The 24,128-nt window shown below is 46.5% G+C and overlaps 1 protein-coding gene across 1 annotated transcript in view; it reads left to right on the top strand.

Annotated features, from left to right (window-relative positions):
• Positions 1-8,926: 8,926 nt before the first annotated feature.
• PIP4K2A (phosphatidylinositol-5-phosphate 4-kinase type 2 alpha) overlaps positions 8,927-24,128 on the top strand; it is a 124,671-nt gene continuing 109,469 nt past the window's right edge. The window contains exon 1 of the mRNA XM_054390052.1: positions 8,927-9,067. Coding sequence (XP_054246027.1) covers positions 8,927-9,067 — 141 coding nt within the window. The remainder of the gene's footprint in view (positions 9,068-24,128) is intronic.

Below are 24,128 nucleotides of genomic sequence, written 5' to 3'. Positions count from 1 at the left end.
TGCTGAAAGAGTGGTCAGGGATTGGAACAGGCTGCCCAGGGAGGTGGTGGAGTCCTTATCCCTGGAGGTGTTCAAGAAACCTGAGGATATGGCACTTTGGGACATGGCTTGGTGGCCATGGTGGTGTTAGGTTGGTGTTAGGACTCAATGATCTCAGAGAGCTTTTCCAGCTGAAGCCATTCTATGGTTCTATGATAAGCTGTGCACCAAGTGGTTTTTATTAAAGGATGCGCAGTTAAATTAAATATTACATTTTATTTTTCCATCTAATATTAAAATGTGTTTCCTTGAATGTTTTCAAAGGTTATTAACATCAGATACAGCAAGCTTAAAACCTTCTCAATAAGGGAAGAAAAAGAAATAAAAAGAAAAAAGGCATGAAGCTGAGCTTTTAGGCAGACACAAGTGTGATTAATAGATCACTAAAAGTGACATTTGTTACCTGATGTTGAGCAAAATACCTTTCAGGTTGGAGAATAAACAAGATGAGTAAACAGAATGTCCTGACTTAGATTACATGTGGTGGATGGCACTCATAAAATACCATGATTTTAATTCATAGATTCACAGAATGCTTTGAGTTGGAAAGGACCTTAAAGATCATCTAGTTCTAAACCCCACACCCTCAATCCCACCTGCCATGGGCAGGGACACCTTCCACTAAACCAAATTGCTCATGGCCCCATCCAACCTGGCCTTGAGCACCTCCAGGGAGGGGGCATCTCATTTTGATCTATTTGCTGATCATTTGTTGATCCATTTGATCTATTTGCTAGAGGGGAAAGAAAAAAAAAAAAAAAAAAAAAAAAGAAGAACCCACAAAACTTTTATATTGTTTTCTATCCTGCCCTCTGACCTCCCAGTTGGAGCAACAGCACACAAGAAGAGTTCTGCCATTCCTTAGGTGACTACACCTGATAAAACAGGAGTTTGGATCAGTGGAGACAAGCTAGAAAATTCTAGTTCCTCCAGAAAGCAGCACACAAGCAATGCAGAAGTTTGAGGCATTGTCTCCATGAAGCTAAGAAAGAGTTAAAAGCCTTCACTAAAGAAAAAGGAAGAGGTTTGCCCTTAAAGACCATATAAGCTGCAAACCTGGCAGTTGTGGCTTGTTAAAGTGGGGAGGTGGAACTGACAGCTGTGCTGCCTGAGTGAGGAAGTCATAAAAGGGAAGCAAAGGGGCCCAGAGGGAGTGGGATGGTTGGGCTTCAGTCTTTCTCTGCCTGTGGAGAGCTGACTGTGTTTGAGCTTGGATGGATGCTGCTGCTGGGTGCTGATGGCAGCAAGACTTTTAGGTGACTTGTTTATGGAGAGTTGAACAAGGTGAGAAGGAGCTGTCTTGGCTTCTACTGCTTTTTAGGGTCGTGATTAAAGGAACTGTGCCTGGCTCTGCTCATTTCTCGAGCCTAGACTGGAGTGAGCTGTCTACTTTGTTCACCTTTAAATAAACCAACCCAACAAAAAGCCCAAAGCATCACTGAAGTTGGATGCTGCATCTCTGTTTGGACCTGATAGGCTCTTTGCAGAGCTTTGGTTGTGTTCTGTGCTTCCTGTAGAGGAACAAAAGGAAACTGGTAGTGCATAAAATAAAATGTCAGAATCCTTTCTGCTGAAGAAATTATTACTTTGATCTTTGTGAATTAATTTTAATTGTTCCCTCTGTACTTGACACTGGTGAGGCCACACTGTGAGTACTGGCTTGAATTTTGGGCCCTTGCTCTAAAAAAGAAATTAAAGTGCAGGAGCAGGTCCAGAGAAGGGCACTGAAGCTGGTGAAGGGTTGGGAGAACATATCTGGTGAGGAGCAGCTGAGAGAACTGGGGTTGTTTAGTCTGGAGGAAAGTGAGGGGAGACCTTCTGGCTCTCTGCAACTTCCTGAAAGGAGGTGGGAGACAGATGGATGTTGGTGTCTTCTCCCTGGAAACAAGTGATAGGATGAGAGGAAATGGCCTCAAGTTGCACCAGGGAAGATTTAGTTTGCTATCTTCCCTGGAAGGGTCCTCAACCACTGGAACAGTCTCCCCAGGGAGGTGGTTGAATCCCCATGCCTGGAGGTGTTTCAAAGAGGCAGAGATGTGGTGCTGAGGGACATGAGCTAGCACCAGACTTGGAAGAGTTAGAGATTGGTTAGACTGGATGAGCTTCAAGATCGTTTCCAGCTGAAATGATTCTGCAATTCTATAACAGTTTTGGGGTTGCATTTTACATGTTGTGCTGTAGGCTGTTTGGAGTGTTCTGTAATAATGTGAAATTCTATGACTCCTGTAGCTCTTGATGGCAGGTCTGAAAACTGGCAGGTGATGCTTTCTGCCTGTGACCTTACATAGGCAGTAGTCATCCCCACAGACAGGCTGTGTTTCTTCTTCTGAATACAGAACAATTAAGGAGCCTGTATTTAAAATAGTTTGTAGGCACTGGTTTTCTGTTTGTCCTTGTCTGCTTTACAATTGAAGGAAAGGCTTTGTCTTCAAAAGATCTGGTCTGGTCTTGAAGTATTTTCCAATCAAAATGGTTTGACATCCTTGTAGGTTTCATGCTCATGGAGAAGATCAGCTCACTTCAGATAGTATTTATTTTCATCATGTCTGCAGGACGTGGTCTTTAAAAGAGTAGCAGTATTTTAGCACACCAGGCTAGATTTAAAGTAACCCTGCTTGGCTTGAAGTGACATGTGCCCAGACCAATTTACAGAGTAATGGAACAATTTAGAAGTCTGCCTTAGATGAAATTAGTTTCTGTGGCAGTTGGCCTAGGGAAACTCTGTGGGCCTTCTGTTCTTTGCAGCTGCAGAAAATAATTGTAGAGGGAAATGCTACCTTCCAGTAGCTAGGCAAAGCCTGCCTTAAAACTAGGTGATAGCCCTTTCCTTGGAATTAGAGACTCAGACTCCCCAGCAGAATTGTTTTGGATGAGGACTGAAACAAAAAGCAAGGGATTTATGTCCTTTTTTTTTTTTTTTTTTTTTTTTTTAAATACTGGAATAAAGAAATGGGTTAGAAAGTGTTGTGTCTATACAAGGATCACAGGATGTTAGGGGTTGGAAGGGACCTCTGAAAATCATTGAGTCCAACCCCCCTGCCAGAGCAGGACCACAGAATCCAGCACAGGTCACACAGGAACACATCCAGATGGGTCTTGAAAGTCTCCAGAGAAGGAGACTCCACAACCTCTCTGGGCAGCCTGTTCCAGTGCTCTGTGACCCTCACAGTGAAGAAGTTCCTCCCCATGTTGAGGTGGAACCTCCTGTGCTGGAGTTTCTATCCATTACCCCTTGTCCTATCACAGAGTGCAACTGAGCAGAGCCTGTCCTCTCCCTTTTGACCCTCAGATATTTATCAACATTGATTAAATCCCCTCTCAGTTTTCTCTTCTTTGGAATAAACAGCCCCAGGGTTCTCAGCCTCTCCTCATAGGGCAGTGCTCCAGTCCCTTCATCATCCTGGTAGCTCTCCATTGGATTCTCTCCCGTAGATCCCTGTCCCTCTGGAACTGGGGAGCCCAAAACTGGATGCAATATTCTAGGTGAGCTCTCACCAGGGCAGAGTAGAGGAGCAGGAGAACCTCCTTGGAGCTGCTGGACACACTCCTCTTAATGCACTCCAGGACACTAAAAATTTTGCAGCAATCATCAAAAAGAGCAAACAGCTTTTAGGAGTGGTCTTGCTAGTCGTGGCTAATCCAAGCTTTTCTTACTGTTCGAGGTGAGAGCTCACATCCTTGTTATAATTTATTCTCACTATTGATGAACTCAGTCAAGGGCAGGCATTTGTTTGCACAGTTTTGCTAGATTGTTCTCACTTCTTCTCTTCCTCCTGTCCATCAGCTTCCAACAGAGAGCATCTTGCTCCAAAAGTGGGACGAAGCAGAAAATTTAGTGCCAACAGAGGAAAAAAAATGAAGCAGACAGCATAAAAATGTTTTCCCCAAGCCTATCTTGCAACTTGTAGCAAGCCAGGAAGGTCTTCCTTTTGTTCTCTGCTGAAGCTTCCAAATCCACTCTGTTCTATTAAGGATAGCAAACTACTTCATCAGAAGTAGAGCACATTCTGTTCTTGCAGAAAGATTAGCTTAGTCCACTGGTGATATCACACCTGGTTATTCAATACAATTTCCCAGCTCTGTGAATTGACCTTGACTGTGCTCCCTTCCTCAGCCTTCACAGACTGCAAAAGCTGTACATTCAGTTATCAAACAGCTCTGGACTCAGTGAAGGAATCTCAGACCCTTGTGGGGGATGGACATTGAAGTCAAGTAGGACGTGCCAGTCAGGAGTTGAAATGTGCAGTAAGTCAGAGCATGAATTTCCTCTTGTATTTCCACAAAAGATTGCTAATGGACTGAAATACAACTTTCATCTTGTATATATATCTTGAATAAAAAACTCCCTCATGAGTGCAGAAAAAAATGGTCGATAAGGAGTAAAGGAGCAAAGAGAAGAGCTGGGCTGTGAGCACTCTCTAGAGAGCCTGTGTCTGAGGTTCAGCCTCCAGTAAGGATGAGAAGGAAGGCTCGAGAGAGGGACAGCTTGCTGCTGCAAGCTGGAATGGGGTTACAGAGGAGCTTTGGAGAAAAACAGAGGAGTGCAGAGAGAATTTGGAAGGGGAAATGTTTTGGTGTGGGCACTGCCGTAAGGCTCATCCTATGGCCATGATTAGGTCTGAGATAAAAAGCCAAGAGATGTGCTAGAGCTGCAGCTGGGGAGGGCTAGAAGAGGGCTGTTAAAGTGAAGAGTGGAGTGCAGAAAGAGACTGGCTTCAAGAGCTGCAGTTAGAATGGGTCTAGAAATCATGAGGTGCAGGAAGAACTGGGTTGCAAGGACTCTTTTCAGTGTATGCTGCTCGGCAGTCCTGGTCTGAGTTTTGGTGAATGGCTAGTGTGAGGGTTAGGATTAGCGTTGGGAGGAAAAAAGAGCCTAGAGCTCCAGTTGGAGGGAGGATTGAAAGCAGCTGCTAGTGAAACAACTGTGCCACAGGGAACTTGGCTGCAAAAATTTTAGGTGGGGGCACTGGCTGAGGAGCCAGGCCTAAGGCTGAACATAACTGTCAAGTTTAGGGTGAGGTTTGAGCTTGTGGTGGACATAAAGAAAAAGACAAGAGTTGCAGCTGACTTGGGGATAGAAAATGACTGTCCTGAGGAAGTGCAAGCTGCAAGGAGAACTTGGCTGCAAGAACTTCCTGATGTGGGTGCTGGCTGCAGACCATGTCCAAAGCCCAGCATCTGGTTTGTGTCAGGGTTAAGGTTAGGGCTGAAAGACTGCCTGGAGCTGCAGCTGGAGTGGAGCTAGAAAGGAGCTTTGAAAAGAAAGAACACGGGGTAGAGAAAACATGGGGTTTTGGGTTTTGTTTTTTTGAGGGCACTGGCTGGGAGTCCTGGTCTAAGGATCTGTGTTAGTTTTAAGGTGGGCATTCAGATAGAAACAGCCTAGAGCTGCAGCTAGAGGAGAGCTTAAAAGGGAAGGTGCCAAAAGAAAAGGTGGACTGTGAAGAGAACATGGCCATGAAGAATGCTTTGGTGTAGGCAGTGGCTGAGGATCCTGGTCTGTGGCTTAGCATAAGATTTTTTGCTCTCAGGGTTAGTGTTAGAAGGAGAGAGAACCCTAGAGAACGAGTTGGAGGGTAGCTACTCATCCTGTTTAAGCTACTCCTGCTTAAAACTGGAGAGGACAAATCTCTCTCCCAGTCCCTGCCATGAAGACAGCCCAGGCCCCTAGCTGATTTTAATTCTGCTATAAAGCTTAAGGTCAGTATCTTTTGTTCCTCTCATGCAACAACTTTTCCCGATACAACAAGGATTCCTATTTGCAGGGAAGAGCTCTCTAGAGGAATCTAGGCCAAGATGAAAACAAAGTCTCTTGGGGGGGTGGGGAAAAAAGAGCAATTTCCTCAGCTTTGCCTTCCCTGTAACAAACCTACCAAGACGCTGCTTGTTTATTACACATTTAGAAACCAAAACGCTTCACTGTATGGATTTAGTCTGGAAGGAAGATGAAAGATGTGTATGTGACAGGTGTTACCACGCTGGTGTGTGCAGCACTGTGCAAAGCTCAGATGTCATGTCCTGAGCATAATGTAAGGAATAAAATGGGCACTGAACTCTTCTGAAAGTCTGACTTCAAATCTATATTTAGGCACCTAAGTGACCTGCTTTCATTCAAAGGCGCTGACTGTTCAGCTGCTTCCATTGACTGCAGCAGAAACGTTTGGTGCTGTTGAATCTATTTTCAAGAACAAAAATTACAGTTGAGTCTGCCTGTAAGTCCTAAGTGACTCCTCGCTCAAAAAAAAAAAAAAAAAAAAGGAGGATGGCAGGAAATTAAACATAGCATCTCTGTTCTCCCCTGTTCTCCATCAGATGCAGAAAAGGGACCACTTAATAAATGGTAATAACTACTTCCATGCAGGAGGGAGATCAAATGCTGCTGGTTTGGATTTCAGCAAGATAGACAACCTCTAGCTATTGAGATCATGAAGGAAAAAGAAATTGAGAGGATCAGATCCCTGAAAAATTGTGTTTAGTGCAACAAGTTTTTAAATTTATGAGCAGCTCTGCAAAACTGTCAGGGCCCTGAGCTCACCTATTGACCTTAATTGCCCTCAGCAGCCTCACCTGGGAGCACCTTCTTGCCCAGGACCTCAATTTAATTTTAGGGAGGTCTCATTTAAGTTTTTGCTTGAGTTGTGTTGTAGGTAGACTTCTCTCCAGCACCGTATTCTGGCTATACCTTGGGCTTATATCATAGGCAGTTTGTCTGCAGTCCTGGTTTTGGCCCTGTCTCCTGGACAGACTCTGTGCCTGTGTTGTGCCTTCCTGGATGGACCTGATCCACTACCTCAGCTTCTTTGGGACTCCTGATGTGTGCTGTTGCCAGCATCTGGCTCTACCCACTGTGCACGGACCCTGTGGGACTGGGCTGCGTTGCTGAGGGCACTGCTTGGACTGGGATGAGCCTCGGCTGCTGGTTTGTCCACCTTCCTGAAGCAGCCCTACTCTTGCTCCTCTCTAAGGATCTGGTCACCCTGTTGAAGGATCAGCTGGTGAACAACACAAGATCTACAGCCAGCAGGTGTAGTCTGTGGGGGTGCAGTACTTCTGAGTTTTCAGTATTTGTTGTGTCCTGGCCAAAACACATCACTCTGCTCACAGATGGGGGCTAGGTCAGGAGCAAAGTCCTACCTCAAAGTTCCTGCTTACTCCTAGAGGTCTTGTTATGGGGGAAGGGAAGTGGAAACTTGAGTAAATATCACAAAAACTGCCCAAAGTAATGATGTGTATAAGTACTGAGATAAAGATTAGGATGATGGTAGGTTTTGTTTCCATGGGGACTTGGAGATGAGTGTGAAGGTGGGAAGCAGGGTGGTGGGCAGGGAATGAGAACCACCTTCTTCACTGGGCAGATGCTGAGCTGGGATTGGTTTACAAAGTCCCCTCACCCTTCAGTGAAGGTGGTCAGAGTGATCTTCTTCTTCCAGTCTTCCATTGCAGCCTCCTCCCGTAGCCTTATTCCTCATCCAGCCTCCCACCCTTCCTCTTAGGCCTGTTCTGAAACATAAAATCATTTAGTTTGGAAAACACCTTTAAAATCATCAAGTCTAACAACCATTAACCAAGCACTGCCAGGTTGCCAATAAACCTTCCTGGTGAAGAATTTTTTTCCTAATGTCCAACCTAAACTTCCCCTGACATAACTTGAGGCTGATTCCTCTTGTTCTCTCATTTGTACTTGGGAGAGGGGACCAAACTGACTGAAGAAGAGCCAGCATGTGCCCAGGTGGCCAAAAAGGCCAAGCGCATCCTGCCTGGGATCAGGAATTGTGTGACCAGCAGGACCAAGGAAGGGATTGTCCCTCTGTACTCAGCACTGGGGAGGCCACACCTTGAGTGCTGGGTTCAGTTTCAAGCCACTCACTCCAAGAAAGACATTGAGGTGCTGTAGCATGTCCAGAGAAAGGCAACAAAGCTGTTGAAGGGTCTGGAGAACAGGGCTGGTGAGGAGCAGCTGAAGGAATTGGAATTATTCAGCCTGGAGAGATTGAGGCTGAGGGTAGACCTTGAGGCTCTCTACAAGTCCCTGAAAGGAGGTTGGAGCCGGGTGGGTCTTGGTCTTTTCTCCTTACTACCGAGTAATAGGAGAAGAGGAAATGGCCTCGAGTTGCACCAGAGGAGGTTTAGGTTGGAGATTAAAGAAACTTCTTCGCAGAATGGGTTCTCAAGCACTGGAACAGAGTCCCCAGGGAAGTGTTTGAAAGAGGCAGAGATGTGGCGCTGAGGGCCATGGTTTAGAACCAGCCTTGACAGAGTTAGAGAATGCTTGGACTCAATGATCTTAAAGGGCTTTTCCAACCGAAACGCTTCTGTCGATTTCAATGCTTCCGTGGTTCTGTCAATTTCTGCCCTCCTCGCCACTCGGTTCCTCCGAGGCCGCCCTGAGGGCACCGCTTTCGCCTCCGCGGCCGCGCAGGCGCCGTCCCGGGCAGCGGGGGTGCGTATGGTGCGTGGGGGGGTGTGTGCGCGGTCGGGGTGATGCGTGGGGAGGGGGCGTGTGGTGCAAGGGGGGTGTGTGCTGCGTGTCTCCCCGTGTTGCAGGGGGGGTGGTCGGCGGCCGCGGTGTGCGCGGCGCATGCGCAGCGCCGCGGCAGGAACCGAAACTCCTCCGGCGTTCCCGTGCCGGCTGCGGGGGCGGGGCGCGGTGCGTGGCGGGCGGTGGCTCCCCCGCGGGGGCGGCCGGGGGAGGCGGGGCCGCGCCGTGCGAGCGGGGCCATTTCAGCGTACGGCACCGGCGGCCAGGCCGGGATGTGCGCCGCATCCCGTGGCTGCCAGCCCGTCGCCGGCTGTCTGCCCCTTCGTCTGCCCGCGGGGCCGGGGCGCTGACTCGTTCCTGCGGTTCTCTTCCCTCCTGCCTTCCCTCGCTCCCGCCTTCGGCAGCGCTATGGCGGCCCCCAGCAGCATCGTGCCCGTCATGGCGAGTAAAACCAAGACCAAGAAAAAACACTTCGTGGCGCAAAAAGTGAAGTTGTTCCGGGCTAGCGACCCGCTGCTCAGCGTCCTCATGTGGGGGGTCAACCACTCGGTAAGCGCCGCGGCTCCGCCCGCCCTACGCCCCACCGGGGCATCGCCCCTCCGGGGATGCGGGTAAAGGGAAGGGAGGACGATGCATGATGCCAGGCGGCTGCGGAGACACCGGCGGGGCCGGGGAGTCACCCGCCGGCTGTCGCCCTCCTTCCTGGCGGAGGAGAAAGGCGTGGGGGGGTGGGAAGGGGGTTGGGAGTGCGTTACCGAACGCGGGTGGGGGGCGCCGGGGAAACTGCGGTGTCCCGACGGTGTGGGGGATGCTCGCCCCGCCGCCCGGGAGGCGCGGGGCTGGGCGGCTGCGGTGATCCCGTGTGCTACCCATTGGCGGGTTCGCCCCTCAGGCGGAGAACGGGTGGTGGCTGTGCGTGGCCGGTGCTGGGAACGGAGCCGGAGCCGCCACCCGCCATCGGGCGTTGCATAAATGAGCTGCGGTTGAAACAACAGCCCGGCAGCCCGGGCATCTACGTTCGGCCGCCAAGTTTGTCCCGTCCTCCGGGCAGTTTGCTGGAGCGAAGTGTCTGCGGACGGGGTTCTGCGTCTGGGGGAGGGGAGGAGGGCCGGGTTTTGTCGTGGTAAAGCGGCGGAATTGCGATGTTTGCGGGTTGCTCTATCACTCTGCGGATGCATGATGGGCTGCTGGGGCTGCCGGAGAGCCCCGGGACCGGCCGCGGTAACGCTGAACCGCTGCTGTTCAGCGTTAAAATTAGGAGCGTGGTAAAGATGTCACATGGTTTAGGCATTATGAGGCTCAAGTCGCAGCTTTACATCTTTAAATAGCCCCTCTGGCGGGTTAAAAGTGTAGAGAGCCCAAAGATCACCAAAAAAACCCACCCCAAATCAGCTAGCAAGACAGTTCAGCCAAAAAAACTTCTCTTGGCTTGCTGGTGCAGAGCCCAGATGTTGGGTTTAGATGGGTTACTTTTTGTTGCTACTTAACAGCTTTTATGTCTGTGCAATTTCACGTTAGACTACAAATGTTGTAACAGCTTCATGAAAGGCAAGGCAGCCCACAGTAATAACTCACTATTCCTTTTGTTTCCTGTGAGGATTCTCCGTTTGTGCCCGTTTTGGTAGTTTTTTGGCCAAAGCTTGAAAGCTCAGCATCAAGGGGAAGCACTGTTAGATCTGTCTTCAACAGCACAGTGCCTGAAGTGATGATCTAGCAGGAAATGCTTTCACTGTACCTACCGACATACTAGGAGAAGGTCTGGTGAGGTTAAATATTCTGCTGAGGATAGCCCTGGGAGCCGATAGGAAATGGTGACAAAGGATTTCAAGTTTTCCATAGGTCACTTCTAAGTTGTGACATCCTATGCTGTGTTCTCATACGGAACTAGTTATTTATCTCCAAAGCAAAAACCTCTTAACTGTGGAAGTGCACAATATGCTGTTTGCCAGGTTTGGATTTAAATACTCGAGTTTCTTTTGCTCCTTCTTTAGTGGCTACCATTATTGATAGCAACATTCCCAAACAGGCCCATTTTAATGAAAGAAAGCAAGCTGATAATTACAGGGTGAGAGACTTGTATGGAATAGCACTGAGCTAGCTACTGGCAGTCTCCCTGGGGAGAGGGACAGAAGATCTCTGACCAGAACAGAGATCTTCCTGTTGCAACAGCTCATTGCTGCATGTGTTCATACTGGAAATACCACTACTTCCAGAGGAAAAACCTCTCCAGTGCAAATAACAACAAAGTAAATAGTGACAAACACAACCCTGTGCATGACTCCTGCAGTCACGTGCTGGTCCCATTAGAAGATAAAATGCAGAAGTGTTATATCTTTGTGTGCAGAAGGTTCATGCACACAAAGGATTTTAGTTTGCAACAGCTAATTTTCATTGGAAGGGCTCAAGGAGCAAGCTCAGCAATAGAGTATGCTCAGAGAAATGCTGCTTCATGTCCATGTGAAGGTGATGATTGTAGTGGATGAGTATCCACTATGTGATCTGCAGATTATTATTCCTCTATGAGGTGTAATTGTGAATAATTGGCTTAGGCCTCATGGAAGCAAAACCCCTCTGAATGACGGAGCATATAAAAAGGTAAATTTGATGTGTCCAAATCTAAACATCACAGCGTCGAAGTGTTGCAGGCTCCTCTGTTAAGTGTTTACCTTGTCCCTTTGTAATGTTCTGTCACAGAATCATTTTGGTTGGAAAAGCCCTTTAAGATCATTGAGTCCAGCCATTCTGGAACTCTGTCAAGGCTGGTGCTAGACCATGTCCTTCAGCACCACATCTCTGCCTCTTTGAAATACCTCCAGGGATGGGGATTCAGCCACCTCCCTGGGATCCCTGTTCCAGTGGTTGAAAACCCTTTCAAGGAAGAATTTTCTTCTAATCTCCAATTTAAACCACCCCTGGTACAACTTGAGACTGTCCAGAAAATGAGAGTAAGTGGGCAATGTGGTTGGACTCTGTCATCACAAATAAGAATTTCTCAAGGGAGAAATACAAATTACATGTGTGGATTCATTAAGAACAGGAATTAAGAATCCTTGGGTTTAGAATAAACAGAAGTCTGTAAGCAAAAGTTAGGCTAGGAAGCAAGCATAGATCATAGCTCATGATGATAGTCATTAAATCAAATTAGAACATAATAGTCATCTGAAAAATTGTATTTAAGAGTGATTCCAGTGCAGTGCATATCAATTAGTGAGACAATAGCAGTCTCTCAGTCTTACTAAATGTCTTGGGAGATAAGCATGTGTTGAAACACTGAAGCTGAGATGCAGCTCCCACATTTCTGACAGGATGCAGCATATATAGGAAGCAAGTACTTGGTGAAGCTAGAAGGGGAAAAGCAGGCTTCTCTACAGGCTGTTAAATTTTTTCATCCTGGGGCCACAATACCACCATACTTGATAGCTGAGTGTTGGAAGCTCTTCAGATTTTAAGTTGAATGTGTGAGGGAGCTCCATGGTGGGGAAAAGTTACCATAACTGTTCTCTTAACTCTCTTGTCCTAGGAGGAAACATGAGATCTTGAGGATTGGTGTCACAAAGCAGAGGGCTTACAGCAAAGGTGTGAATTCTTAATGGGGGGAAAAAGAAGTCTGCAGGGAGGTGTCTGTTTCCCTATGTTCTAATAAATTACACATCTTTCCCCCCCAATCCCAGATGCTGCAAACAAATTGATTTGGTGGCCTCAGTTGTTTAGGCAGAAGTAAAGAGATACTTAATGCAAATATTGCTTGGTAACACAGTTAAATTCAGTAACAACTTAGAAGGGATTGGGGGGGTGGGAGGTGAGGATGGGGGGGTGGAAACCTGTAAACATTATCCAAGAAGCAAGAAAATAACCTGCTGACATTCAGAGCTGTACATTTATGTCTTGGTATGCTGAAACAGGCTGCTGAATGAATGAAACTTTCTGCTGGGTGAAAGGGAAAGCAACTGTGTCCCATTTTCCAGATGAAATTATAATCCTGATGGTTTGAAGCAGCAAAGACTAATTGTCAGTGTGCTTGGATCTTGCAGGCATCTGCATCATTAAGAGTCGATTTTATCTTGATCTTTTACCCTGTGTCAGAGATAATCTGGCTGTGCTACTGAAACAAATACTTACATTTAGCAGTTAGTATGACTTAGAGCTATATTTTTAGCTGGTTAACATGCTTGTAATATTTCATTTACAACTGCTGTGGTAAATAACATCCTTATCCTTACCTCCATATTGTCACTGCTGCTGGATTTCCAGGAACTGGAGGAAAGAGGAGAGAGAAGGAAGGTAGCATGTAACTTTCTGCCTTTCAGAAATAACTCTTCCTTCCTTGTTTTCTGTGGCAAAAATTTAAAGTGAGGGGTTCTGTGTTTTCTGCAGCCTAGGCACAACAGTGGTGACTCTGCTCTTGCTTGTGGTGGTTGCCTGCTTCTATTAGAAACTTCCTAGCTGGGAATTTAATTTGTAGGGAGCTAGGCTTAGGTCCTTCAAAACAGATCACCTCCAGAGATGGAAGAGCATTAATAGCAGTTGGATTTTCTTGTAACTGATTTTGAGGTCAAGAATGGACTGCTGGAGACATCACCTTCTGTGTCAACCATTCAGTTAAACAGATTTAGGAGAGGAGAATGAATGCCTAATGAAGTTACTGAGCATACTCTTAACAGTTTAAAAAAAAAACCAAAACAAAAAAAACAACAGAATACAACCAAACCCAAGCACACACCACCCCATCCACCCTCCCCCCAGCCCCTGGAATCTGTAATCACCATCTGTTTCTTGGATGATTACAAGCTGATCTAAAAATTTAGCAACGCCTGACTTCTCAATGGCACTTGCTGCTTAATAAGCAAGTGGAACAATAACGAGACATGGATCAAATAACATTTTTCCACCCCCCTGCCCCCCCTCCCCCAGCTAGTGCAGGGTACATTAGAAAGAGTATACTTTCTGTGGGTGAGGAAATCAACAAATAATAAACTCCACGACCTCCTTCAACTGCTCGCATGAGGCACTGTGAGCCCGATGCTGCTCTTGCACTCTTGGCTGTAATCGTGGTGTGATCTTTTTAACAAAAGGGGAACAAGACCAAGGCAGAAGAATAAAGGGAGCAAGAGCCATGGGACTCCTCTATCTGCCAGTGCAACTCCTCAGTTTGTTTACCATTGCAGTTAGAAGTGGGGAGGAAATAACCAGTGTGACAAGTAAGTGTATCTTTGCCCCTTGTGCATGCTAGCGCATCACAGAATGGTAGGGGTTGGAAGGGACCTTGATAGATCAGCTTAGACCATCTGTTTGATCATAGGTTCATAGAATGGTTTGGGTTGGAAGGGACCTTAAAGATCATCTAGTTCCAACCCCCTTGCCATGGGCAGGGACACTTTCCACTAGACCAGGTTGTTCATGGCCCCATCCAGCCTGGCCTTGAGCACCTCCAGGGAGGGGGCATCTCATTTTGATCTATTTGCTGATCATTTGTTGATCCATTTGATCTATTTGCTGGAGGGGAAAGAAAAGAAAAAAAGAACCCACAAAACTTTTATATTGTTTTCTATCCTGCCCTCTGACCTCCCAGTTGGAGCAACAGCATACCAGAAGAGTTCTGCCATTCCTTGGGTGACTACACCTGGCCTTGAACACCTCCCAGTTAGGAAAGCCTCAGCATCCCTACAGAAAGCTATCAAATGCCTGTGTTCTTGGCAGTTTTGAGTCTGGGGAGGCTTATTTTTCTTGGGTAGCACACTTCTCTTTACTGCTACAAACTTTTATCCAGACAACTACACAAATACCTCATATATTCCTTGCTTGTCCTCATGTTTTAACATGCTACTGCAGAGCTTGTTAGGTAGATAGAATCATAGAATTGTTAGGGTTGGAAGGGACCTCAAGGATCATCCAGTTCTAACCCCCTGCTATGGGCAGGGACACCTCACACTACATCAGGTTGCTCACAGCCACATCCAGCCTGGCTGCAAAAATCTCCAGGGATGAGGCTTCTACCACCCCCCTGGGCAACCTGTGCCAGTGTCTCACCACCCTCATGGGGAAGAATTTCTTCCTAACATCCAATCTTAATCTTCCCACTTCTAGTTTTGCTCCATATCCCCAGTCCTATCACTACCTGACACCCTAAAAAGTCTTTCCCCAGCTTTCTTGTAGGCCCCCTTCAGATAGTGGAAGGCTACAATAAGGTCTCCTTGGAGCCTTCTCTTCTCCAGACTGAATAGCCCCAACCCTCTCAGTGTCATGGTAGGGCCATGACATGGCCCAGTACAAACCCAGACAAGCCTTAAGATGTCTAGACAAGGTCCCTTTCTCTCCTTCCTTCCTGCAGAAAAACAGGGCAACGTGGGAAAAAGAACAAAGGGGTCAGGACTCCTGCCTGTCTGGTAAACAGGTTGTTTATCTGGGATGAGAGCACATAAGCTGACCACTGTTCCCCAGATACAAGGTCCTTGTTTCTGCCTTGTATGGCTGTAGCCTGGCATAATGCCTTTCCACTGGGCAGCTACGCGTTAGCTTCACTCCCCATTGGACCAGTCAGTCACTGGCAATTTGTATATATACAAGTGACTTGGTAGTCATCTTTGCCATGCTTCAAGCCTTGCTTTAAGCCTTGTTCAAACGTTGCTTCAAGCCTACTTGAACCCATCTTGTAGAAGCTGCTTTGAGTTGCCTTGCCCTGCCTTGAGTGCCTGGCCCAGAGCCTGGGATAAAGCCGTGAGCTGTACACAGCAAGCTGGAGAAGCCACAAGCCTAGAAGCTGGATCTGCCTAGCCTGCAGAGGGCTGGAGCTCCTCTCCTATAAGGACAGACTGAGAGAGTTGGGGCTGTTCAGTCTGGAGAAGAGAAGGCTCCAAGGAGACCTTCTTGTGGCCTTCCAGTATCTGAAGGGGGCTACAAGAAAGCTGGGGAGGGACTTTTTAGGGTGTCAGGTAGTGACAGGACTGGAGGGAATGGAACAAAGCTGAAGTGGGGAGATTCAGACTGGATGTAAGGAAGAAGTTCTTCCCCATGAGAGTGGTGAGAGCCTGGAATGGGTTGCCCAGGGAGGCACCATCCCTGGAGGTGTTTTCAGCCAGGCTGGATGAGGCTCTGGCCAGCCTGCTGTAGTGTGAGGTGTCCCTGCCCATGGCAGGGGGGTTGGAACTGGATGATCCTTGAGGTCCCTTCCAACCCTGACTGATTCTGTGATTCTAAATGATGATGAGACTGGTGTAAACCCTGAGGGTATGGAACTCTCCTGTTGAGGCAGGGCTTTGGCTGTGAGCACAACAGGTTGGTTGGAAGCTACTGGGACAAGGAGGGCTACTCCTCATTGGTGCTGTCAGCTGTGGTGCTAGTGCTTGTGTGTAATGCAGAAGGTCATGACTGCGCTTGTGCCCCAAGAGGCTTTTCAAAATGACTGAGACAAAGTAAAACTGAATGATAGAATTGCCTGGTTGGAAAAAACCTTATGATCAAATCCAACCACAACCTAACGCCTTCCTGTACACCACTGTTAGACTGTGGTCCTGAGCAACACATCCAAATGTCTTTTAAACACCTCCAGGGATGGGGTCTCTGCCACTTCCCTGGGCAGCCTGTTCCAATGCCTGATGACCTTTTCAGGGAGGACATTTTTCCGAATAGCCAACCCAAGCCTGGCCTGGTGCAATTTGAGGCCATTTCCTCTCCTCCTACCCATTGTTACCTTGGAGAATAGGCTGGCCCCTCTCTGGCTCCAGCCTGTTATCAGGGAGGTGTAGAGAGCAGTGAGGTCTTTCCTCAGCCTTCTCTTTCCTAGGCTGAACAACCCCAGCTCCCTCAGCTGTTCCTTGCAAGACTTGTGTTTGGGAAGTTTAGTGGTGAGACATGGGAAGAAGTTGCCCTGGGAGGTTGTAGAAGGCTCATCCCTGGAGGTTTTTAAGGTCAGGCTGGATGTGGCTCTGAGTAACCTTGATCTAGTGTGAGGTGTCCCTGCCCATGGCAGGGGGGTTAGAACTGGATGATCCTTGAGGTCCCTTCTAGCCCTGACAATTCTTTGATTCTAAGTTACTGATCTTGGAGTTAAAGAGATTGGTGGCAGTGAGCTTGAAAAAAAAACCCAACCAACCTTACTGGTTGTTTAATGGGGGTGGTGGTAGAGAACATGGGAGAAGGCTCTTTCTAAGAAGCAGGAAGAAACAATGTATTAAAAAGCATTGATTACAGCAAAGCAGATAATAAAGCAATTAAAACTATTCTAAAATAAAGTCAGCTGGGCACTCAGCCCAGATGTTTGTATATAGAAGGAAGTAGAACAGGAAGAGCTATTTATGAAATCTTAGGTTCTTTTTTTGGGCGTGAAGCTCAAGTGTGCTGCAGAAATTAATTTGATACTGCTTTTGCAACTTAGTGGATGGACTAGGAAAAATACAAACTGTAAATATTTATTGTGGTGATGTTCAAGGTAGTAAACATTCACTCCTGTTTGTTTTTCATGCAGGATATTTCACCTCCTCTGAACTATTGAGAGGGACACACACAATAGCTGCTGTTAGGGCTGAGAAGAGCTCTGACAGCAGTTTCAGAGCTGCTTTCTGTAGTTTCTTCTGCTGCAAAGGCTTGGGGTGTGGGGTTGTTTTTTGCTTTGTTTTGGTTGTGAGGTTTTTTGCCTATGGGTTTTTGAAACTGAATTTCATGAATCCCAGTGGGGAGGGCCAGATAACATTCAGTGAAGCAAACAGGCAGCACAAATTTGTTCTGCTGACTCAACTTAGTCATCTTATTTGAGTATCCTGTACCAGATGCCTTAAGAAAGAGTCTCCAGGGGATTATTTTTGAATTCTTTGCTCATTAAGGCAGACACTTGCTTGATGCCCATTGGCCAGAACCTGGTAGATGTTTATTTTCTTCTTTTTAGTTTCAAGGTGGCAAACTTTGTTTAGTGTAAGTGACTCACCCCTGTTCTGCAGTTCCTGCTGTACACTCCTGTTTGCCCCTCTTCCTTTAAAAACATCTTGTGCTGTGGGGTTCCACAGCTTACCTGCATTATGCAACTTCAGGACAACTTTTGAATTAGGTTGAACTACTGAGTATTTGCAGATAACCTTGCCAGAGCTAAGCACTCCCAGAGCTGTAGTCATGTTGGCTTGTGGATAGCTTGATTTGTTGTAAGGTTAGTCATCTTTAGTGTTCAGCTATGATGTTTTTAAAGAACTGAAAGTAGTGCACATTCATCTTTGTCTTCTTCTGACTTTTAAATGATTATGACTGCTGCTGTGGGTAATAGACTCCAGTATAAATTCATTATTTTTACTTTCAAGGCCTGTTTCCATGTTTCCTGTTTCCCTGTTAGGCTATGCTGCCATCCAATGAGATCTGGACAGGCTGGAGAGCTGGGTGCAGGCAAACCTCATGAAGTTCAACAAGGACAAGTGCAGGGTCCTGCACCTGGGAAGGAATAACAGCAGGCACCAGTACAGGCTAGGGGTTGCCCTTCTTTAGAGCAGCTCCCCAGAGAAAGACCTTGGAGTGCTGGTGGACAGCGAGTTCTGCATGGGACAGCAATGTGCCCTTGTGGCCAAGAGAGCCAATGGGATCCTGGGGTGCAGCAAGAAAAGTGTGGCCAGCAGGGCTAGGGAGGTTCTGCTCCCTCTCTGCTCTGCCTTGGTGAGACCTCACCTGGAGTATTGTGTCCAGTTTTGGGCTGCCAGTACAAGAGAGACAGAGACCTGCTGGAGAGAGTCCAATGGAGAGCCAGGAGGATGATCAGAGGACTTGAGCATCTCCCCTGTGAAGAGAGACTGAGAGCCCTGGGGGTGTTTAGTCTGGAGAAGAGAAGACTAAGAGAGGATCTGATCAATGTCTATCAATAGCTGAGTGGTGGGGGGCAAGTGGAGGGGACCAAGCTCTTTTCAATGGTGCACAGTGATAAGACAAGGAACAATGGATACAAACTTGAACAGAGAAGATTTCACCCTCAACGTGAGGAGAAACTTCTTTCCAGTGAGGGTGACAGAGCCCTGGAGCAGGCTGCCCAGGGGGGTTGTGGAGTCTCCTTCTCTGGAGACTTTCAAACCCCACCTGGATGCATTCCTGTGCAGACTACCCTATGTGATCCTGCTTTGGCAGTGGGGTTGGATCCTCTGGAGGTCCCTTCCAACCTCTAACATTCTGTGATTTCCTCTTTTTGATGCTTACTACTTGGATGTCTAACAGAAGTCCTGATTTCTCCTCCTTATTTTCAGTGGTGGCAAAGCACATGTTTGCACTTAGCAAAGTAGCTGAAGCAGTCTAAGAAATTTTGCTGCCTTGGCTATGGGATGGTAATGTCAGACCTTGTTAGTTCTGGTCTGCATCCTGGTGTGTGGTGAAGTGGGTCAGCTTTGAGTGGTTGAGATGGTAACTTCTTGCACCTGGTTTGCTATGTGAACATCTGTCTTAAGATCTTCCTGCAGAGCCTGGGCCATTCTAGAATAAGGTAATTAGTTTTGTGTTGAGAGATTGCTTAATAAGAGTGTTGTGAAAATTGCTTGAAGTAGCTGAATGCTGTAGTGATGGACGTCACAAACTGAAGAGAAAACATTAGCTTTGTCTTCAAAGAGCAGGGCTTGAATAGTTTGCAGTAGAAATACTTAATGGCCATATACCTTTTAGAAGAGTTATTTTTCATTGGGCTGGGTGAACAGCTACCTTGTGTACTGAGGCAAGGTAATTAGTCTAATCTAGCTCTTTTGTATGCATTGTAAGTTCCCAAGGCAACCTTAATATTCTTACCACAGCTGTGAGTATATACATGATCCTTTTAGACTGTAAGACAAAACCTGAAAAAAAAACAAAAACAGGTTGCCTTGTGTGGCATTATTAGAAACTGTGGAGGTCCTTGGTGAGGCTGAGGCTTCCAGAGCCACCTTGCAGTTGCTGGAGCTAACTGGTTTCATCTCTCACTTTTTCCCAGTCTGCTCTTGATGTCTCAGTCCTATGCTGTTCTAATGTCTCAACTTTGCTGGTCCTGTGTCTGCATTTTATCTATCCAGTCTCTGCCATTCCAGTCTTCCTGGTTAACAAGTTCAGCTCTATCTGTTTTGCTTATCAGTTAATTGCCCAGCTCCAAAGTAATGATCCAGCAAAAAAAAAAAAAAAAAATACATTTTGAGGCCATTTTAGAGGAACCATGATTTAGATGGTCCAGCCACACAAACAGCTGTGCCACCACAAAGATTGTGGAGTTGATGCAGAAGCAGAAAAGATGGGGCAAAAGAACTTTCCTAAAGCAGTGCCAGTTTCATCTAGCATAGGGTTAGTCAAACCACAGCCTCCATTATACTGAAGGCAGCTGAAGCTGGGGCTGCTGGACTTGCTTCAGCTCTGTCTAGCACTGAGCTGATCTTGTGGTAAGGTGATTTGGGGAGATAAGCTAGATAGAGGGAAAACTGATGCAGAAGAGTGAATAGGGGGGTAGTGGGTAGTATTGCTATACCAAAAAGGCCACATCCACAAGCATCTGTTCCAGCTGCAGAGACACTGCAGGGAGAATGGAGGGAAGAGGCGTAAAAACTTCAAGGTGAGTTTTTATGTCCTCAAGCTGAGGACAGTTGGAGGGAGTTGGATAGCTCTGGTGTGTACTCTTTAACTGACTAGTGGTCTGTCTACAGGTCGTCTTCATGTTTGGTGACATGGAGTTGCCCAGAGTGATTAAAAAAGCTCTGGCAGAGAGCCCTCATTGTGGGTTCTGCAGTTTCAGCATGGAGACAAAGCCTTTCTCAACCATTTTAACCTTTTGAAACAGCCAGGTATTTTGTAAGAGACAGGGCTGCCTATACCTGGTGGGTTCTGGTCATCTCTTGAAGTCTTGGTCTTTGGAACATTCTGAACAATCTAACTCAAAATTTGCCTAGCCTGGTAGCTAGGTTTTCAGAAAAGTTATAATGCCTTCCTAGGGGCTGACACTTTTAAAGTGAGCCCCAACATTTGGAAGAACTTCTAAGCAAAAATAATTCTTAAGAATCCTGCCTGAAGTAATCTCTTGAGATAGCAAACATGTACTGCAGCAGTCACTGACTTTTCTTGGGGATTTTGTTTTATTCGATTTGGTTTGTTTGGTGAGGGAATTCTTAGGGTGTTGGGTAGTGATAGATCCAGGAGGAATGGATCCAAGCTGAAGGAGGGGAGATGTAGATTAGACATTTCTTCCCCATGAGGGTGGTGAGACACTGGAACAGGTTGCCCAGGGAGGTGGTAGAAGCCTCATCCCTGGAGGTTTTTAAGGCCAGGCTGGATGTGGCTCTGGGCAACTGATGTAGAGGAAAGTGTCCCTGCCCATGGCAGGGGGTTGGAACTGGATGATCCTTGAGGTCCCTTCAAATCCTGACAATTCTGTGATTGTGTGGGTGGTGGTTGTTGTAGGGATTTGGTTTTGTCGTTTGTTTGGGGTTGGTTTGTTTTTGTTTTTGTTTTTGTTTTTGTTTTTTTTTTTTTTGAGGAAAATATCCAACTTGGTTAGCCTAAGACCAGTCAAAAGAAAGCAGCTTAGAAACAATTTTATTATTCTGGACTGAAAGTGAGCAATCCCTGCTTAGCTTGTGGTGCCAAGCCTCAATAATTCTGTTATTGAACTAATAATTCTGATATAATGCCCTTCATCTGTGGCAGTCCTGTTGCAAAGTAGTTTTGCAGGGTTGAGTTCTGCTTTGACTGTGTTGCTTTGGTGTCTTGCAGACCCTTGCTAGGTCTATTAAGTACCAAACCCATTTTTGCTCCAGCAGGTTCTGGTGTCATGGTGCTGCTGGTTTGTTTCTGTTTGTTCAGTGTGCTTGTTTTCTCTCAGCCATGTACTTAAGGAGGAGTGTTTGTTTGTGTTATGGTGTGGCCCTCATTGTGAGCTGGATTCTGGATGTTTATAAGAGGAAAACTTCATAGAAGAGCTCAGAGAGAAACATTTTTCAAGTATGTAATAGCAAGGGTCCTCACAGTGTGCAAATCTGGTGTATCATGGCTGCATGGAGCTAAGCAAAAATCAGAGGCTGTTATGAGGAGAGCAAGATTGCTAATCTCTGAGCTTCCTGCCTCAGTCTTTCTGCCTTTTTGTCTTTTGATCTGAATCTAGAGCTAAACTTTGGGAGACCAAACTTCAAAATATTAAAAAAAAAAAAAAAGAGAAAATAGCTGAGGGAGAGGAATGGGGATGTCTATTTTTGGTTTAGATTTTAGACAAGGTTACTTTTGGCTCCTATGTAATTTTGACATGGCATGAACACTTGTAGTAGTGGTTCTAAAACTTGTGCCTCTAATTTAGGATGCCTTTTGCAGGATTTTCTTTTGCAAGCACTCAAGCCAGTCACTAAAAGTGCTATTTGGGTAGATCTCTCTTTTCTGGAGTTTGTACTTATGTACTGTTCTGGTTTAGGGGTTTTCTGCACCTTTTCCAATCCTGAAAGAAAAACCACTTGATCTCTGCCAGACTTGCTCAGGCAGCCTATATAAAGATATACAACTCTGGTTTCAAAGATAGTTTGCAGATGAGTTCTTCATTCACAAAGCTAAGATCCAAAACTACTTGGCCCAAGTAGTGATAACATTTAAAGTCTTTTACTTGAAGTAAAATTGTTTTTACAGGAAGTCCTTGGAGAAGTAGTGCTTATCAACACATTCTGTCTCAGCTGGCTATTCAAAAGAGCTCATTGCCTCTCTGGAAAAGAAACAAACTCATGCAAGCTGACTTCACTGGAAAGCCCATACCCAACCTCCTCCTCCTCCCCAGTCACCGCAAACTTGCAGTTGGAGGACTGAGAAATGACTCACTGGAACTGAAAGGCAGTGTCAGATGCTGGGCAAGGTGCTGCAGCTCAGCACCACCCTCTTGTGCAGCAGCTCGGGGCTGATGCAAACCAGGGGTTCCCTGCTGCTCTCAGCTTGCTCTTTCTCACAGAATTTCAGGGGCTGGAAGGGACCTTAGGAGATCATCCAGTCCAACCCCCCTGCCAGAGCAGGAGCACCTGCACCAGATTACACACAAACACACCCAGGTGAGTTTTGAATATCTCCAGAGAGGGAGACTCCACAACCTCCCTGAGCAGCCTGTTCCAGTGTTCTGTCACCCTCACAGGGAAAAAATTTTCCTCCTATTTACATGGAACTTCCTATGCCTCAACTTCCACCATTGCCCCTTGTGCTGTCATTGGGCACCACTGAGCAGAGCCTGGCTCCATCCTCTTGGCACTCACCCTTTACATAGTTATCAACATTGATGAGGTCACTTCTCAGTCTCCTCTTCTCTAAGCTAAAGAGCCCTCAGTCTCTCATACAGAAGATGTTCCACTCCCTTAATCACCCTTGTGGCTCTGTGCTGGACTCTTTCAAGTAGCTCCCTTTCCCTTCTGGTGATGCTAAGGTTAGCAGAGGAGGGCTGAAGAGGGTTTTTTTTCTGGTATAATTCTTCTTTTAGGTCTTCAGCAGAACTGTCATATCAGTGAGTTTCCAATATGACTCATGATTCACTTGCAGTCTGTGATATGTAAACCAACAGGACCAAACAAACAAGAAAAGCTCTCTGGATAGTCCCCAGGTCCACAGGAGGACAAGTGGTAAAACTGAATTACAGAAACACAATCTTAGTGCTTGATAACCAGCACAGGTAGCTGCTTGCAGGCAGACAGCATTGCAAGCACTGTTTTCAGAACCTCTTACCCATTTCTATGGATGCAGGGAGTTCCTGATATAGCAGTTTCTCCAGCTGTTATTTTGGGCTTCAGCTGATTCAACAACGATGCTTTCTCTTCCCTACCTACAGCTGCAGGTGGTTGAAGCTGGTTATTTCGTTTGAGTGAGCAATGTCCTTCAGGCTATGTTGGCTCAGGGATGTTCATAAGGATCAGATGTCTCTGGGTTCAGAGAATGCTGCACTTCTAGTCCCTGCTCAGCTCATTCTGTTGCAGTACATCAGAGCAAAACAGTACTGAAATCTTGAGCATCTTGAATCTTGCTAGGGTTCTGTCTTTTTCTTGGTGGGAATAGGGTAGTTGGTTTGTTTAATTCCTTTTCTCCCACATCTCCCAATACTAATTGTCAGGGTTTGTTTGGGTTTTTTCCCCCTATATCCAGCAGTGATCTGTGGTTGGTAGTAGTGGGATTAGCTCATTTCTCAAGCTGGTTACTCTTCAGACATTACTTTTGTATCTGTTGAATCTTTTAGAGAAGATTCATTGCAAGTTTCTCCTTGGAAGGTGTCACTTGGTAGGATATTTTTAAATATTCCTATCTTGTTGATGCAGTCTCCCAGGCTTTCATATACAAGTCAACTTCTTCATTTTTCTGTGAATGACTTCCTAAGGTTTCCTGGTTGAACATGACTTGCTTCACAATGAAAGGCTGAGCAGCCAAGAATTCACTGGGAGAGCCTCAAAGTAGTGATTCCTCCTGCATCATGGTCACCTGGTAGATCACAGAATCATGGAATGGTTTGGGTTGGAAGGGACTTTGAAGATCATCTAGTTCCAACCCCCCTGCCATGGGTAGGGACACTTCCACTACACCAGGTGGCTCAGGGCCTCATCCAACCTGAAAACTTCCAGGGAGGAGGCATCCACAACCTCCCTGGGCAAACCTGTTCCAGTGTCTCACCACCCTCACTGGAAAGAATTTCTTCCTAATCTCC

Source organism: Indicator indicator, chromosome 20 (genome assembly GCF_027791375.1).
Source record: "Indicator indicator isolate 239-I01 chromosome 20, UM_Iind_1.1, whole genome shotgun sequence".
NCBI classification, from domain to species: domain Eukaryota; kingdom Metazoa; phylum Chordata; class Aves; order Piciformes; family Indicatoridae; genus Indicator; species Indicator indicator.
Note: the sequence above shows the minus strand (reverse complement) of the source record. Positions and strands in the feature narration are given on the sequence as shown.